The 17,348-nt window shown below is 31.2% G+C and overlaps 2 protein-coding genes across 3 annotated transcripts; one reads left to right on the top strand and one right to left on the bottom strand.

Moving 5' to 3' along the window:
* Positions 1-2,828: 2,828 nt before the first annotated feature.
* Positions 2,829-4,938, bottom strand: LOC133189593 (uncharacterized). 2 transcript variants are annotated; one of them, XM_061324978.1, is made up of 2 exons: positions 4,716-4,938; positions 2,829-3,889 (listed from the first exon to the last, which is right to left on the bottom strand). In XM_061324978.1, exon 2 carries the CDS (start codon positions 3,882-3,884, stop codon positions 3,345-3,347), a length of 540 nt encoding a protein of 179 aa, XP_061180962.1. In that variant the 5' UTR covers positions 3,885-3,889; positions 4,716-4,938; the 3' UTR covers positions 2,829-3,344. The 2 variants fall into 2 exon arrangements, with proteins under 2 accessions (XP_061180962.1, XP_061180961.1); XM_061324977.1 differs by having other exon boundaries at positions 4,849-4,938.
* A 120-nt stretch (positions 4,939-5,058) lies between these two features.
* Positions 5,059-13,204, top strand: LOC133189591 (coiled-coil domain-containing protein 137-like). Its single transcript, XM_061324975.1, has 7 exons — positions 5,059-5,152; positions 5,340-5,470; positions 6,538-6,698; positions 7,180-7,250; positions 10,849-10,922; positions 11,060-11,148; positions 12,979-13,204. Exons 1-7 carry the CDS (start codon positions 5,067-5,069, stop codon positions 13,189-13,191), a joined length of 825 nt encoding a protein of 274 aa, XP_061180959.1. The 5' UTR covers positions 5,059-5,066; the 3' UTR covers positions 13,192-13,204.
* Positions 13,205-17,348: the final 4,144 nt, after the last annotated feature.

Below are 17,348 nucleotides of genomic sequence, written 5' to 3'. Positions count from 1 at the left end.
CATATTTTGAAGACCTTAAAACATGATTATTTGCAAACTGTAATATAATTTAATTTTGTTTGTATTCTAGCCTCTGATTGGTTTATATCCAAAAAGGAACACAAATTATTTCTGTATAACCTGGTTTGGTATGGGGACACACCCCCCTGACAACCAGCTGAATCATCTGTATCCATACAATCCTCTCATTTCCAGTCCTCGGGATTCATGGAAAATTCCAGATTTAATAAATGTACCTTTAACTTCAAACAATAATTCGATCTTACCACATGTAAACAAGCTGCTAGGCCTATGCATCAGTTTTTACCTCCCCTCGCTTCCCATCACTTCCGTTACTACGGTTGTATTATTGAGCGGCAAATTTGAACTAATAAAAAGCAACGAAATTTTACACCCATAGTTATTTAATGATTTTAAAATTAAATTATAAGGAATGACTCTAATTCTTGGCCAAATTATTCGAGTATAACCTGGTTTGGGTCAGTTTACGCTGTTTTATAATCCGCTTCGCGGATTATAAAACAGCGTAAACTGACCCAAACCAGGTTATACTCGAATAATTTGGCCAAGAATTAGAGTCATTCCTAAAATATATAAATTGTATTTAAAATATTATGTGAAATGATGAAAACTATTCCCTGAATTGACTGTAAAATTTCTGTAATTTGTTGATAGACATAGTGTTTTGAACATCAAATAGTATCAAGCATTTTTTTTCAACTTATTTTTTAGTAAAGATAGTTAAGAAGCATCGGTAATTATAAAGCAGTTTTGTTGCACTCCTGACTGCAGTAAAGTTTAAAATAAAAACCATAGAACACAAAAATTCATAAAGTGTGGGCAACATCAAGTGGTAATGAAATTGTGCAATATTTATAGTCCAATACTTCATAATTAAAACAGATGAAAGTATTTAAAATTCGCATTTTATCTGGAATTATACCCTATTTTATGCCAAAAAACTAGCTTAAATGTATATTTAGAAGATAAAATATATTTTAAAGCATATTTTCCTTTAGAAGACAAACACAGTAACCCACCAGAAAAATTCTACTCATCATTTTTTCTTTATTTTTATTCTTATTGGATGATTTATAATTCTAACATATTTGTTGCACTCCTGACCAAAAGCATTGGGGCCTTTAAAGTAGAATTGTGAAGTGAAAATTACATAAGAACTTGTTCTGTTGTTTCAGTGAAGTTGAGGAGGAATTACTTGAATTTTATGACAATGTTTTAGTGTGTTTATTTTTTACGTTCATTAAAAAAATCACAAAAAAGATAAAAACACATCTGAATTGATAAAATTGAAAAAGGAAGGATTTTAATAATAAAACTGTCAATAATTTAGCATTAAATTATACAAAAAGATCATTATTAATTAATGAATACTTCTAAGCATGAATAGAAGTCTTTTCGTCAGACAACTTGAATCTTTAAAAAAATGTGTTGCACTCCTGACCATAGAAATATGGATCTGAAGCACAGACAGATCCTGTAATTGATAAATCTATTTGGTAAAAATGTTCTTTGTGTCTTTATTTTCCAAAATAAAAATCAGGTAATCATATAATGATAACAGTTTTTTCATGCTTGGGAGCAAAACATCAAATGTTGCACACCTGACATTTTTGGGTATGCACATATAATTGACTCTCATTAATGCTGCTTGTGATTTATATAACATTTTTAAGTTTTAAAATGTATATCAGTTATTATTTTACACTTCCAAAATTCTTTTTTGTCTTAATTTTCTATCAGAATTTTACAATTGATGTTTTTTTGGCAACACTACATTTTTTCTGTTGCACTCCTGACATGGTATAACATTTTTTTAAACATCAGCCATGACCACAACCTGATTAAACAAAAGTTATGACAGTCCACATTTAAAGCTCAATACTTTGAATATTATCAGGAAAGTCTTTATTTCAACATGAAGCATTATTTTTTATTTCACAGAGCTCCAAAAAATATTGAAATTTCAAAATGTCACAAAAAGGTGTTGCACTCCTGACAATTTTAGCATCATTTTAGGGCATAACTTTTTTGTTAATTGAGATATCAATGAGATATTTGGCAGGTATTTAGACACTATCTAAAGACATATGCTGAGACATAGAAATCTATTTTCATTGCCTGTATTTTTAGTGTGGGTTGATAAATATGCGTTTGGTCATTTTTTTTTTAATTCACCCAGAACTCATTTCACAATCAACATAGTACATGTGTATGGGATCAATGAACAATAAAGAAAGGAATTCTACTGTACTACTTCAGCATAAAAAGTCATTATTACTGTATTTAAAACAAAGTAAAATTTACTTCATATAATTTATGAAACATGACTAGTGGCAATATACATGTACATATATCTAATATCAATAAAATTCCAAACAATCCAACAAATGGATTTAAAATACTGAGTTCTTTATGCATTTAATGTAAGTAATTTCATAAATATGTAAAAGACTAAAGTATGATTTTAATTTTTCAATTTTCTATTAGCAAACACATATATTGGTAAAAATATATAAAATTCACACATAAAATTTGTCAACAAGTGAAAAGTAAAATTCTGCTTGCAAATAATACTGCAATTAACAAATTTTTATGAACGGGAGGGAAAGTTATATTCATAGAACATCTTCATACAGGTGGATGGAGAAAGTTTGATCGTAAAATTGATACAGACATTAAAATAAACAAATATTAAAATTTAAACTTCATCAGTTAAAACAGGATTGAAAAAAAAAAACAAAAAAAAACAATACAGTACCAGTAGACGATTATTTCTTTGTAGTTTAAGCTTCAATCAGAATCTCATCTTTTTGCCTTTTGAAAATCACGGCAATTTCTTGCTTTTTAAAATTGTAATAATTAAACTTTAAAAATTTGGGGAAACAGTCATATTACTTACCCTGCAAAGAACTAAAATTTTACATATTACCTCATTTTAAAAAGTCACACTCTCACCCATTAGAGTATTCAATTGCATACACATCATATTTAACATACTCAGTTACAATAATCAATAAATATCATGTTTAGTATCACATTCAGATCTGGATTCCATTTTCCTAAAGAACTTATGACCAAGACCAAAATTTTAGCTTGTTCTTAAATCTGTCATACTTAGAAATCCTGTGAAATTTGTTTATCTTTCAATATTTTTACAAAATAGAAAAAATAATGCTCAAAAAGCATGCTTTTGAATTAATTTTAAAATAACACAAAAACAAAAAACAAGTAATTTGGCAACATATTTCTCAGTCTTAATCATAGTTCCTTTTGTAAAACAGATCCCTGAGCATATTGTATGTCCTTCAATTTAAATATCAATGTTATAAAAGACCAAGCTCAAGTTTGAGAAACATTTTGAGCGATGGATTTTCAATTTTTTCTATTTCTTTTTTGGCACGTTCATTTCCGTCTTTCTTGTAATAGTTCCTCAATTCATTTGCATACATGATCCACACACAGTTTGCACATCCACTCATACAGCAGTCCACCGGGGGTTCTGGGGGCATCCCCTTACCCAGCACAATGTCTTTAGAACAACTAGGGTTAGATTTGCAAACATTCTCATTGACCAAAGCACTTAATCCAGGGTCATCCTCTTCCTTTCTGGCTACAATGCTATCATGAGTTTTACTGTTATATTGAGAGTTTGAAACTAACTTGTCTTTATTACTGGATAGATCACTTGAACACTGTGTTGTTACTTTTTCTCTAAGGGGTTTGCCACTAGCTTTCCTGACTTGTTCACAATGGCATCTGTTGTGTTGAATAATTTGGTTGGCATGGCCCTGGGACAAGCTCCTTAATGACTGGAACTCTAAATGCTTCACTAAGTAGACAACACAACCTCTAAAGAATCTCATTTCCTCTACAATAGAATAAAAATACATAACTCATACTTTAATACAACAATTAACAGCAAAGTGTTTCAAGGTTTAAATTCTGTAAGGTTCCATTTTTCTCTTTCAACAAATCCAAACAGAGGGAACAAAATTATGATGGTGATCTTGCTGACCGCATTATTTTGTTAATTATAGAAATATTACCAGTTTACTTATAAGTTGTAGCTAAATTGCATGTACCCAATTCTAGCACGAATAATCCTTAAAAATGCCAAGAAGATTTCAGGAAATCAAAACTCATGAGCCATCTCATCAATTTCACTTCTTATACCTACTGTTATTGTAAACGAATATTATAATAGGTTCTGCTTTAAACATACAAAGAACACTTGAGTACATTAGAGTACTTAAATTTATAGTATGCATGCAGGTTAATTTCTTCTTTTTTTTTAATAAGGTTCATGTTGTCTTGAATATGAGCTCAACATTTGTATTTTTCATGAAAATATCTTATATTCATTTATCATGTCGAACTGTCCTCCTCCCCGTCGCTCAATTAAAGGGGCTCTTAGTGTACAGGTGTAGTGCCAGCAGAGATACAGTCTGCAGCTGACAAAAAAGAATTTATGAAGATAATTTTATATACTCTACAGCAACAAGGAAATAGATACTATGATACACAAGCAAGTTCCAGACTGTCATTACACATGGTATAGTCTCGAAAATATAGATGGCTTAGCTGATGCAATAGTAATACTTCTTAACATGTTATTTTCACTTATGCTCTCTTCAGTTGTGAGCAGTTTGTTTTGTTTTTTTTTTAACTTAAAAAACTGACCTAGGCCTACTTACATCAAACGTCAGATGCGTACAGGCGTAGGCACTGTGATCATATTAATTAAACTTGGCGTGCTTTTCAGCCAAAGACCTCATTATATCCGGGTATAATCCTTTATCCGTGTAGACTGTTATGTAATTTATGTACCTTCATATCCTCTCCTGAACAGTCAAGAAATATTCATTCAAAATTTTCAATCCCTCTCAGCCTTTGGCTCTAAGAATATAACTTTGTTGACAATTTTGGTTGACCTTAGCGCTGGCTGCAAATTAACCGGAAGTTTGACTGGCGTTATAATCCCAAAACTCAATTTTCCGAAAATTCGCGTGTTTGACTGTTTCACTACTGTTCATCAATTTACATAAATGGGGAAAATTGGAAAATTACAGAAGAGCAGAAAGCACAAAAAGTTAAAGAATGTAGGTTCTGAATATGCCAGTGAGTACAGAGGGTAAGTTAATTCATATTATACAGAAATAAACATGCTAAGAATAATTTTAGCTCGAATTTCCTCAACAATTGTTAACCATTTATGATTATGTAGATGGATGTTTTCGCACTTACACATGATATCGTGATGTTTTTTTTAACCTTAGAATTGTATGTCTTGATACCATCCAGTACATGTGATTTTATAGGAAGCCTTCCAATTTAGCACCAACAAGTATTGAACAAGATGTACCCAAGAAAGTGAAAAACATCATAAAATTTCAAGGAAAAACACCTAGACAAATACAGAAAGAATACATACAAAATAACAGCAAGAAAGGTATATGATTGAGTATGTTATATTTCATTATTCTTGACGTGTAGATCAGTAAGTGATCAGTGTAGATTAGTGACAATAGCTTGATACATCGGGAGGTACTGCAATCCTGGGGTGGAGAGTGCTGGCTGTGGTTGGACTCCAATTCATCTGATAAAAGTGTTGTAGATCTAGAAATGGAAAGTAAAATGGGGGTTGGATATGTTTATCTATAAATTAAGACACATTGTGTTTGGCAAATGCAGAAAAGCTTTAACATAAAACAGGAACCTAAATACCAACTTAGTATATATATAGGTCCCTTAATTAAATAAATTTTATGGTATAATTACATTTAAACAGAACCTTGTTAAAGACTTGAAAGAGATTTTGGAGGCTCAGATCCTCATGTTGACTTTGAATGGAACCTCTTACAGTTGTATGACTGTTTAATTAGCAAATGGCAGAATTGTTGTCAATATTAAAGTAAAATATACATAGATGTACACAAAAATGTATTTGAACCCCTTCTAATTTGTTGATTAATATTATACCAGAGATTTTTTCCCCTTTTATTTTAATTCACTTGCTGTCTCAATTAGAATGTCACATATGAATAGATTAATCTTTCTTTTCTGTTACATGTAAGTCAAATTATTATAATTACAACAACCTGACTGTCCTTAATACTGTATCGAGTACATGCCGGTACACTTGAATCCTAAGTTATCCTGTCTATAAGATTAATGGTGATGTAATTTTTTTTCCTGCTTTAATTAGTCAGCAGACAAAACAATTAAATATTAATTCCATTTGAAATCATAAGTTAAATACATGTAATAAGATATATTTCATAACTTTTATTACCTTTTTGAAAACACTATGAAACTTTTGGGATGTGGATAAAAAAAATGTGAAGTTGACCTCAATGTCAGCCCTTTTTTTTTTAAAGATAACTAAAACTCAGCATTTAAAAGTGACGAATTATATGATTACACAATATTAATACTATACTAATATAATGTTGCACTAGTCTAACTCTTGCTTTGTAAACAAATGTCTTGACATTTGAGTATACATGCTCTATCTAGGAAAGAAACCAATTTACATGGAGCGGGGAATGACAAGACCTATGGCTGAGGCTCCAAAATTTGTACAAGGAAAGAGAGAAAAGACTAAAGATTTTATGAAAAGAGTTGAAGTAGAGACAAGAAAAGTCCTACACCGACACCAGTTGTCCCAAAAATTTAAGGTTAGTTTATAAGAAGTAGAAATTGTAGTTCTTTGGACATAATCATGGTGACCAAGTCACTATGGAAGGTGTGTGGTTTATTCTTAATGCAGGTTTAATTAAAGGATGATAAATGGGTGATAAATTGCAGTTTAGATGAAATAAGATTTACATGTAAACAATGACCATATTTCAAGAACAAAACATGTCAGATTTGTGATCGATAGATAAATGTAAACCATCGTGGTGTCAAAATACCATCGTGGTGTCAAGTTACTGTAAAAATACATGTATATGACTGAAATGTTTTAAAGATTATTTTTCAGGACATATGTTTATTAATTTTCATTAATTTTTTTTATATTTATTTAATTAAATATAGAATGCATTAATGTTATTTAGGCATATTAACTATTTTAATTGAATTTGAGGTGTAGCTATAAAGTACATTATATTTCACTGACATGTGTTACACCAGTAATGATTTACTTTGATGTTTCAGATGGATATGGATGCATTAGAAGCGGGAGAAATTAAAAGACACAAGAAAAAGATCACCGAAAAGCAAAAAGAGTAAATATGATTTTACTCATTAAGATAAGAAACATTTATGACTACTTTTTTTTATATGTCTGTCTTAAGACGGGACTATGGCATGTCAAATGTTGCAATATTCGATCTTTTCCATTTGTATTGTATAATTTTCTCTTTGTATTGTACAATTTTCCATTTGTATTGTAAAAGTTTCCATTTGTATTCTATAATTTTTCATTTGTATTCTATAATTTTTCATTTGTATTCTATAATTTTTCATTTGCATTGTAAAATTTTTATTTGTATTCTATATTTTTCATTTGTATTCAATAATTCTTCATTTGTATTGTATAATTTTTTATTTGTATAGTATAATTTTTTATTTGTATTGTATAATTTTTATTTGTATTGTATAATTTTCAATTTGTGTTCTTTAATTTTTCAATTGTATTGTATAATTTTTATTTGTATTGTATAATTTTCCATTTGTATTGTATAATTTCTCATTTGTATTGTAAAATTATAGAATACAAATGGAAAATTATACAATACAAATGGAAAATTATAGAATACAAATAAAAATTATACAATACAAATGAAAAATTAAAGAATACAAATTGAAAATTATACAATACAAATAAAAATTATACAATACAAATAAAAAATTATACAATACAAATAAAAAAATTATACAATACAAATAAAAATTATACAATACAAATAAAAAATTATACAATACAAATAAAAAATTATACAATACAAATGAAGAATTATAGAATATAAATGGAAAATTATACAATACAAATGGAAAAGATCGAATATTGCAACGTTTGACATGCCATACGGGACATATTATGGTATGGTGTTCATGTTCGTCTGTCCATCTATCTGTCTGTCTGTTACCTTTTTTGTGTCAAACACATAACTTTAATACTATGAGGCCTAGAAAAAATTAAACTTTGTCAGCTGATACATCTTGGGTTGAAGGTGTGTCACACATTAAAAGTAGGTTGCTTTACCTTTAATTAAGATGATTAGGCCAAATAAGGCAAAATCCTGTCTGGCTCATAACTAGAAAAATAATAATCTTAGAATTATCAAACTAGGTCAATTAACCATAATGCATCTTAGATAGAAGGTGTGTCATACCCTACATAAAGGTCACTGTGACCTTTAATTAAGATGAAATTTTAAAAAAAAACCTATGTTTTTAAGTTACACAATCCCAACAGATGTAAGAGGTGTTCCTGTAACTGTATTAAAATATGTTGTGGCTATAGTCTTTATTTTCGAAAATAATTTGGTATAAAGCTATTAAAATTAATTTTATGTTATATAATATTATATCTTTATTTCAATTTTTACATCTCAACAACCAAATTACAGAGGGTCATGTCTCACAAAGATGAGTTTTACAGTGTAAGAATAAACATAATGATAAGTGTTCTGATGTTTTATTAGGCTGTGGCAATGTTCATCGTTTATGAAAATACATGTACAGTGAACAAAGCAGCAGATGGGCATTTGTGAAACTCCAACACAACCAGTTGAGAAATAAATGATGTGTTATTTGTTCTAATTGATAAATACACCATAGGAGATGCACATCAAACATTAGGAATGGGGGAAAAACCATTGAAATTTTTGCACCAAGGTTGACATAATTTTCTTCTATGCACTGTTCAATATGAAAATTAAATGATATTTGACAGGCATACCATGGCAGTACACTTTATTTATTAACTAGCAAACATTTAATACAGTCAGGCCTTGGTATCTCAAACATGGCAAGACTGTTGTAAAACTTGAAGATGTCCCAGATGTTGAGATATTGATTCCAGAGATTGATATATTGATCCCAGATGTTGAGATATTGATTCCAGAGATTGAGATATTGATCCAAGAGGTTGAGATATTGATTCCAGAGATTGAGATATTGATCCCAGAGGTTGAGATACTGATTCTAGAGGTTGAGATATTGATCACAAAAATTGAGACATTGCTGCCCGAGGTTGAGATATTGATTCCAGAATTTGAAATATTGACTTCATAGTCAGATCAAGGCCACTGACTCACTTTATCACTGATATATGAAATTATGCTATTCAAGTTATCAAAGTTCAACTTTTTAACAATAGAAAGGTATACATGTACTGGTATTTTTGCTTTCTTTATATTTCTGAATATTTTAAAAGTATCCCTCTGTTTTCCCATTTGCTGGTATTAAAACACTAATTACTGATATTACAACACTGATTACAGGTATTCAAACACTAATTACTGATATTACAACACTGATTATGGGTATTAAAACAATGATTTAAACACTGATTACTAGTATTAAAACACTGATTACTGTTGTTACAACACTGATTACTGATATTACAACACTGATCACTAGTATTTAAACACTGATTACTGATATTACAACACTGATTACTAGTATTTAAACACTGATTACTGATATTACAACACTGATTACTAGTATTTAAACACTGATTACCGATATTACAACACTGATTACTGATATTACAACACTGATTACTGAAATTACAACACTTATTACTGATATTACAACACTAATTACTGGTATTACAACACTGATAACTGATATTACAACACTAATTACTGGTATTACAACACGATTACTGATATTACAACACTGATTACTGATTTTATAACACTGATTACTGATATTACAACACTCATTACTGGTATTACAACACTGATTACTGGTATTACAACACTAATTACTGGTATTACAACACCGATTACTGGTATTACAACACTAATTACTGGTATGACAATACGAATTACTGATATCACAACAATGATTACAGTATTCAAACACTAATTACTGATATTACAACACTGATTACTGATATAACAACACTAATTACTGGTATTAAAACAATAATTACTGGTATTACAACACTGATTACTGGTATTACAACACTGAATACTGATATTACAACACTAATTACAGGTATTAAAACACTGATTTCTGATATTAAACACTGATTACTAGTATTAAAACACTAATTACTGATATTACAACACTGATTACTGGTATTACAACACTGTATACTGATATTACAACACTGATTACTGATATTACAACACTGATTACTGATATTACAACACTGATTACTGATATTACAACACTAATTACTGGTATAACAACACTGATTACTGGTATTAAAAACTGATTACTAGTATTAAAACACTAATTACTGGTATTACAACACTGATTACTGTTATTACAACACTAATTACTGATATTACAACACTGATTACTGATATTACAATACTGTTTACTGATATTACAACACTAATTACTGATATTACAACACTGATTACTGATATTACAATACTGTTTACTGATATTACAACACTAATTACTGATATTACAACACTGATTACTGATATTACAACACTAATTACTGATATTACAACACTGATTACTGATATTACAATACTGATTATTGGTATTACAACACTGATTACTGATATAAAAACACTGATTACTGTACTGATACTAGCATTAAAATACTAATTACCGGTATTAAAACATTGATTAATTTTCAGGACATTGCTTTATGACAGTAGTTATTTGACAGTTACTTATATTCTGTAGGAGATTACAACAGAAAAAGCAAAGAAGGTCTGAAAAGAAAAGAAAGAACTTGAATGAATTTGATGATTTTGAAGGTAATTTTGTAATGATTGAAATGAAACTGTGCTAGTGATTCCTTATTAAAGGGGCACTTGCTTATGATCTTTAGCCTAGATTTTTATCAAATTGGTTAAAAATTTTAAAGTAATCATTATTGTAATACGTATTTCAGATAGAGTAAAGTTTGGAGAGGTGGCTAATGAGCCACCATCCCTCACAGCTCTACCCAGAAAAGCCGTCAAGGAGGAATCTGTGCCCAGGGTGAGTCACTGAGGGGGTACCAAACTTTAAGATTGTATAGAACTTATGTTAAGGATAAGTCTTGGGGAGGGTCTACTAAAGTTTCCATCTATTTGATGTATACATTTTTAAATAACTTAAACAGTGACAAGTATTCATGATTTATCAGTTCTCACCTACTATGGAAAGTGAATTGAAGAAATGTTTATATAAGACCGCGGAACATCAACTGGCAAAATTGGAAATATGCAGCTTACATCATTCCCATCTGTTACAGTCAAAACATTTCATGATAGACAATGAAATGGGCAGGTACAATTCAACACGGATGTCCGAGAAAACATTGGATTGAAATTGCAATTCGAAATTCATTTTCAATCCACCTCAGCTACGCTAGAATGCACAGTGTTACTGATTGACCCAGAAGACAAATAATTTGAAATATCTATAAATCAGAATTTTCTATCCCAGGTTTTTAAAGAAATGTAAAGGGACAAATATTTGATTTCTGTTTGGAATGAGTATGTGTGTGCTGGGTTAGTTTGGACAACCCCTCCCTTTTTTTGTTTGTCAAACATTTTTCAGAGAAGAAAAAAACTAAAAAATAAAAGCTCTTGTCATCCTAGAAATTAATATAATCTTCATGTGAAAGCATGATCTGACTTGACAATTTTTGAAAGCCCCCCCCCCCCCCCTTCTAGAATCAAATGGCCGTCCCCTGAAAAAATAATCTCTGTCTTCTATGACTTTGATGTGTCCTGAATATTATAGGCTAAAAACTCATATAAATATGAATTTCAAACAACATGTATTTGGGAATTGAATTTATTCGTCCTTTGGATCATACATGCACACTTAAGGTTTGAAAACAGCTCAGGTGGATTGAAATTGAAGTTCAAATTTTTTTCAGTGAAGAAGAAAATAAATAATGTCTTTTGTCATCCTACAAATAATAAATATATTCTTTTATGTGATGCATAACCATAAATAATCTGATTCAACAAAATTTGCCAGCCTTTCCCCCCCCCCCCCCCCCCCCCCCCGAATCAAATGACCGTCCCCTAAAAGAATATAGCTACTATAACTTTTGTGTGTCCTCAAATATTGGATAGAAAATTGTTATGCATTAATTTCAAACTATACGTATTTGGGAACTGAAATTATTTGTCATTTGGATTATACATTATAACTTTGCAAAAAATAACTCAGGTGGATTGAAAATGAATTTCTAACTGCAATTTCAATCCAGTGTTTTCGCAGACGTCCGTGTCAAATTGTACCCGCCCATTTCATCGTTTATCATCAAGTGTTTGACTTTTTGCCACAGATGGAAATGACGTAAGCTGCAAATTTCCAATTTTGCCAGTTAATGTTCCGCGGTTTTATATTTATAAACATGATATTTTAGGGTCTGTAGGTGGGCCAAAAGAAGGTCAAATTCCCAGTGCTAAAAAACAGGTGTTTTCCCCAATTTTTGCTATGATATTCCAAATGAAAAAAATCAAAGGAGTGTAGCCTTATTGTTCATAAATCTCCTTCACAAGCCAACAGATTACAATTTTTGCTCATGGTAGGATGCATATGGACCCATATAGGTCATTCAAAGTTACACAAAAAGCTATTAAATCATCTAAAATGTAGGAAAAAAGAAAATAGAACATGCTATAGTAAAAATATTTGCATTTTGACACCAGGTGACTGTTAAGGCCCTTGGGTAGTATGAACAAAGCTAAAAAACAGTTTTGGCAAGCAAGAATTAAGGTTTTTTTCCAATATGTATAAAATTTGCTACAGTGAGGATTTCTTTTATAAACTACATTAATATATACATTTATGTAATATTTATTTCAGCCTGGGAAAAAATCCCTACTCCTGAAGGAGATTATTGCAGACAATGCTGCTGTTACCCCCTCAAGTGTAGGATCATCATCCAAGCGTGAAATTGGACAATCAATAAAGCGTAAACATATGTCACTGGCACAACAAAGTATTATGGACAGAGAAAGAGAGAATGCAATAATGTTATATAGACAGCAAAGACAGAAAAAATTAAAAACCTTCTGACACAATGTAGTTTGTTTTTATTTGGTCATGTAGACAAAGCCCTATAGTGAGCTTTTCTTTCTTTTTTTTTGAATTTTAGCTTGCCTGAGCCAGAAGGTCAGAAGTGAGCTTCTCCAGTTGAAGAGTATTTGGTGTCCATCTGTTTGTCTGTCATCTGTAAACTTTTCACATCCAGAATCCCTAAGCCAAATTCAACCAAACTTTCTAAAAAGCATCCTTGGGTAAAGGCAAATGAAGGGCCTTGTCTTTTTTCAAGGGGAGATGATTAAGAAATTGTGAAAATATGGTAGAGTCATTTGAAAATCTTCTCAAGAACCTCTTGACAAGAAAAAAAAATGAAACTTGTGTGAAAGCTTTCAGACATAGTGTAGATTCAGTTTTGTTTGGTGCATGGTCCCAGAGGTAGGGTGGGGCCACAATAGGGGATCAAAATTTTACACGCGAACATAGAGGAAAAAATGTTTCAAAATCTCCTCAAGAACACCAGGACCATGGTCAGTGATAAAAACGTGCAGACATTCTCTGGTATTGCAGATTCAAATTAATACAAACCATGGCACATGGGGGTAGGGTGGGGCCATCAAAGTGTTACATGGGAATGGGAAAGTGATATAAACATCCTCAGGTAATGAAGATTCAGATTTGTTTTATCAATCCCGGGAATAGAGTTTGGCCAAATTAGACCAAGGTTCCAAATAAGAAAATAAAGATACATATATATATATATATATATATATATATATATATATTAGGGCTGCGCAATAATATCGATATTCCGGTATATTATGTTAACAAAAAATATCGTATTGCGATAAGTATTTCCAGTACCGATAAACCGACAAACTGCCTGGGCTTTAGATTTCTTAAATAAAATATGAAATTTAATATGTCAGAAACGTTTTCAATCGTGCCAAACAGTACCGAAGGGTAAGGTTGCTGTTGTATGGTTGCTTTTCGTTCCAAAACTGTAGTGAAATCAACAAAAACTTTTTCGTAATAATGTATTTTTATAGTTTTACACACTCTGCTTATAGAGGGAGGTTTATGAAATAAGAAAAAGAGCATTTTAACTGTTATTGAAAATATGCAATAATTATGCATATCGCATACAGATTGAAATATGGCAATATATCGCATTACGAAATTCCCAGCCGATACCCACCCCTAAATATATATATATATATATATATATATATATATATATATATATATATATATATATATATATATATATATATATATATATATATATATATATATATATATATTTATTTATTTATTTATTTATTTATTTATTTATAGCACTAATAATGACCAACGACACGAACAATAGAAATTTTTAAATTTTCGGAACGCCCTGTCCCTTCCTCAGGACAAAGAAAAAAGTTAAGAAGTCATAAAAACAAAGGAAACAGAAAAACAGAAAACAAGATGTGTTTATGAAACACTGATGCTCCCTAATGGCAGCTTATGGCGAAGGTTAAAGTTTCTCAAATGGAAGTCAAAATGCAAGTCAAACTCCAGGTTAAAATTTTTCAAAATTAAAGTAGGTGAAACTCCAAGGTCAAGGTCAGAAGGTCAAAGTTCTTGGTATCCAAAGAAAGGTCTTGTCACAAGAAATACACATGTGAAGTATAAAAGCCATAGCACCAACTGTTCAAAAGTTATGGCCAAGGTTAAAGTTTTTTCAAAAGTAGGTCAAACTCCAAGGTCAAGGTCAATGGCTCAAAGTTGTTGGAATCCAAAGGATGATCTTATCAAAAGGAATGCACATGTGAAGCATGAAAGCCCAAGCACCAACTGTTCAAAAGTTATGGCCAAGGTTAAAGTCTCATAAAATTTTGCAAAAGTGGGTCAAACTCCAAGGTCAAGGTCAAGAGGTCAAATATTTGGGTACCAAAAGAAAGGTCTTGTCACAAGAAATACACATGTAAAATATGAAAGCCATAGCTCCAACCAATTAAAAGTTATGTGCAAGGTTAAAATTTTTCAAAATTAAAGTAGGTAAAACTCCAAGGTCAAAAGGTCAAATTTGTTGGTCTTGTCACAAGGAATACACATGTGAAGTATGAAAGCCATAGCACCAACTGTTCAAAAGTTATGGCCAAGGTTAAAGTTTTTTCAAAAGTAGGTCAAACTCCAAGGTCAAGGTCAATGGCTCAAAGTTGTTGGAATAAAAAGGATGATCTTATCAAAAAGAATACACATGTGAAGCATGAAAGCCCAAGCACCAACTGTTCAAAAGTTATGGCCAAGGTTAAAGTCTCATAAAATTTTGCAAAAGTGGGTCAAACTCCAAGGTCAAGGTCAAGAGGTCAAATATTATGGTACCAAAAGAAATGTCTTGTCACAAGAAATACACATGTAAAATATGAAAGCCATAGCTCCAACCAATCAAAAGTTATGTGCAAGGTTAAAATTTTTCAAAATTAAAGTAGGTAAAACTCCAAGGTCAAAAGGTCAAATTTGTTGGTCTTGTCACAAGGAATACACATCTGAAGTATGAAAGCCATAGCACCAACTGTTCAAAAATTATGGCCAAGGTTAAAGTTTTTTTCAAAAGTAGGTTAATCTCCAAGGTCAAGGTCAGTGGGTCAAATTTGTTGTATCCAAAGAAAGATGTTGTCACAAGGATTAAACATGTGAAGATTGAAAGCCCAAGCACCAACTGTTCAAAAGTTATGGCCAAGGTTAAAATCTCATAAAATTTTTGCAAAAGTGGGTCAAACTCCAAGGTCAAGGTCAAAAGGTCAAATATTATGGTACCCAAAGAAAGGTCTTGTCACAAGGAATACACATGTGAAATATGAAAGCCATAGCTTCAACCAATCAAAAGTTATGGACAAGGTTAAAATTTTTGCGGACAAACAGACAGACGGACGGACAGGGCAAAAACTATATGCCCCCGAATCTTCGATTACGGGGGATAACCAGCACTACTACCAAACTCCAAACACTATATATTTACAATGTTACGTGTTTAATTTGAAGTTTATAACCAGTTGTAAAAAAAAGAAATCCGGACCGCTATGAAATACGTCCGGTCTCTCGGGTGTACTCTGGTGAAGTGCGATTTACATAATTGAACGAATTAATTATCGCTAATTAATTACGACCAAGTAGTAAATCGTACACTGTCTTATTCTCTCAAAATAGCGATAAAAAGAAACCAAAGAAAGATAGTATGGAAGGGAGATTTTACAATATGAATTTGGATGTATTATACATTTGGAAATGTTTTTAGGAGTGTTTATCGGATAAAAGAAATAATAAACAAAAATGTAAGCAATAATTTTGTGTGTGAGTTGTTCCAGAATTGATAATTTAATGCGAATAAACGGTAAAGTTAACACTATATAGAGAGAATAAACTAGTTTGTTACAATCAGGAATTTCTTGTTCACGTTCATCCTGGTGAAGTCATTTAGTATGCTGATACCATTTGGGCGGAATGACTTCAGTCTGTGCATCCAGAACTTTTCCTTGCTTTTTCTCTGAGCATCGGTCCAATTCGGATTATGGTCAATAACCACTACTGTCATGTCCTCCCATATTGACCTTCAAGGTTAAAATGTTCCCCAACGGGTTCATTGAGTTTCTTGATCTTAATGGTCGAAGGGTGATTATTGATTCTCCTGCGAAGATCTCCCGTTTCCCCAACATACTGTTTGGAACAAACTTTACAACTGAAGAGATATAGAGTCCTGTCAAACAGACAACTGCATAAATCTCATTAGGAAGCAATTTCGCTTTGAGGGGGCACACTTATTTTATATTAGACCAAGAAAAAGTAACTGAGTACTTCATTTTCAATTATTTTCAACATTAATGAGTAAGAAACAGTGATGTCTTTTCAGTAATAATTTTCTCTGTTGCTGATTATTTTTTTATATAGAAAATGTCAGGTACCCTATGTTGAAAATGAACTGGATATGTACATCTTTATATGATACAGTTTTCTTTAAGTCCAGAACCATATCTTGTTATTGTTAAGAGTCTTTGTTAGACAGAATTTTAGCCGATACTTTGCATTGAAGTCCTTAGATTAAGGCTTAAAGCTGAACACGATTCGTTAAAGGAATATGTCCGCCATATTCGATTGGACTCTCGCTATATCTGAGGGCCCCTATATGAAGCCGCTGACTTGGTCACTGTTCA

The sequence above is a fragment of the Saccostrea echinata genome, unplaced genomic scaffold (genome assembly GCF_033153115.1).
Source record: "Saccostrea echinata isolate AGI-Se365-2 ecotype Australia unplaced genomic scaffold, CSIRO_AGI_Sech_v1 ptg000019l, whole genome shotgun sequence".
NCBI classification, from domain to species: Eukaryota; Metazoa; Mollusca; class Bivalvia; order Ostreida; family Ostreidae; genus Saccostrea; species Saccostrea echinata.
Note: the sequence above shows the minus strand (reverse complement) of the source record. Positions and strands in the feature narration are given on the sequence as shown.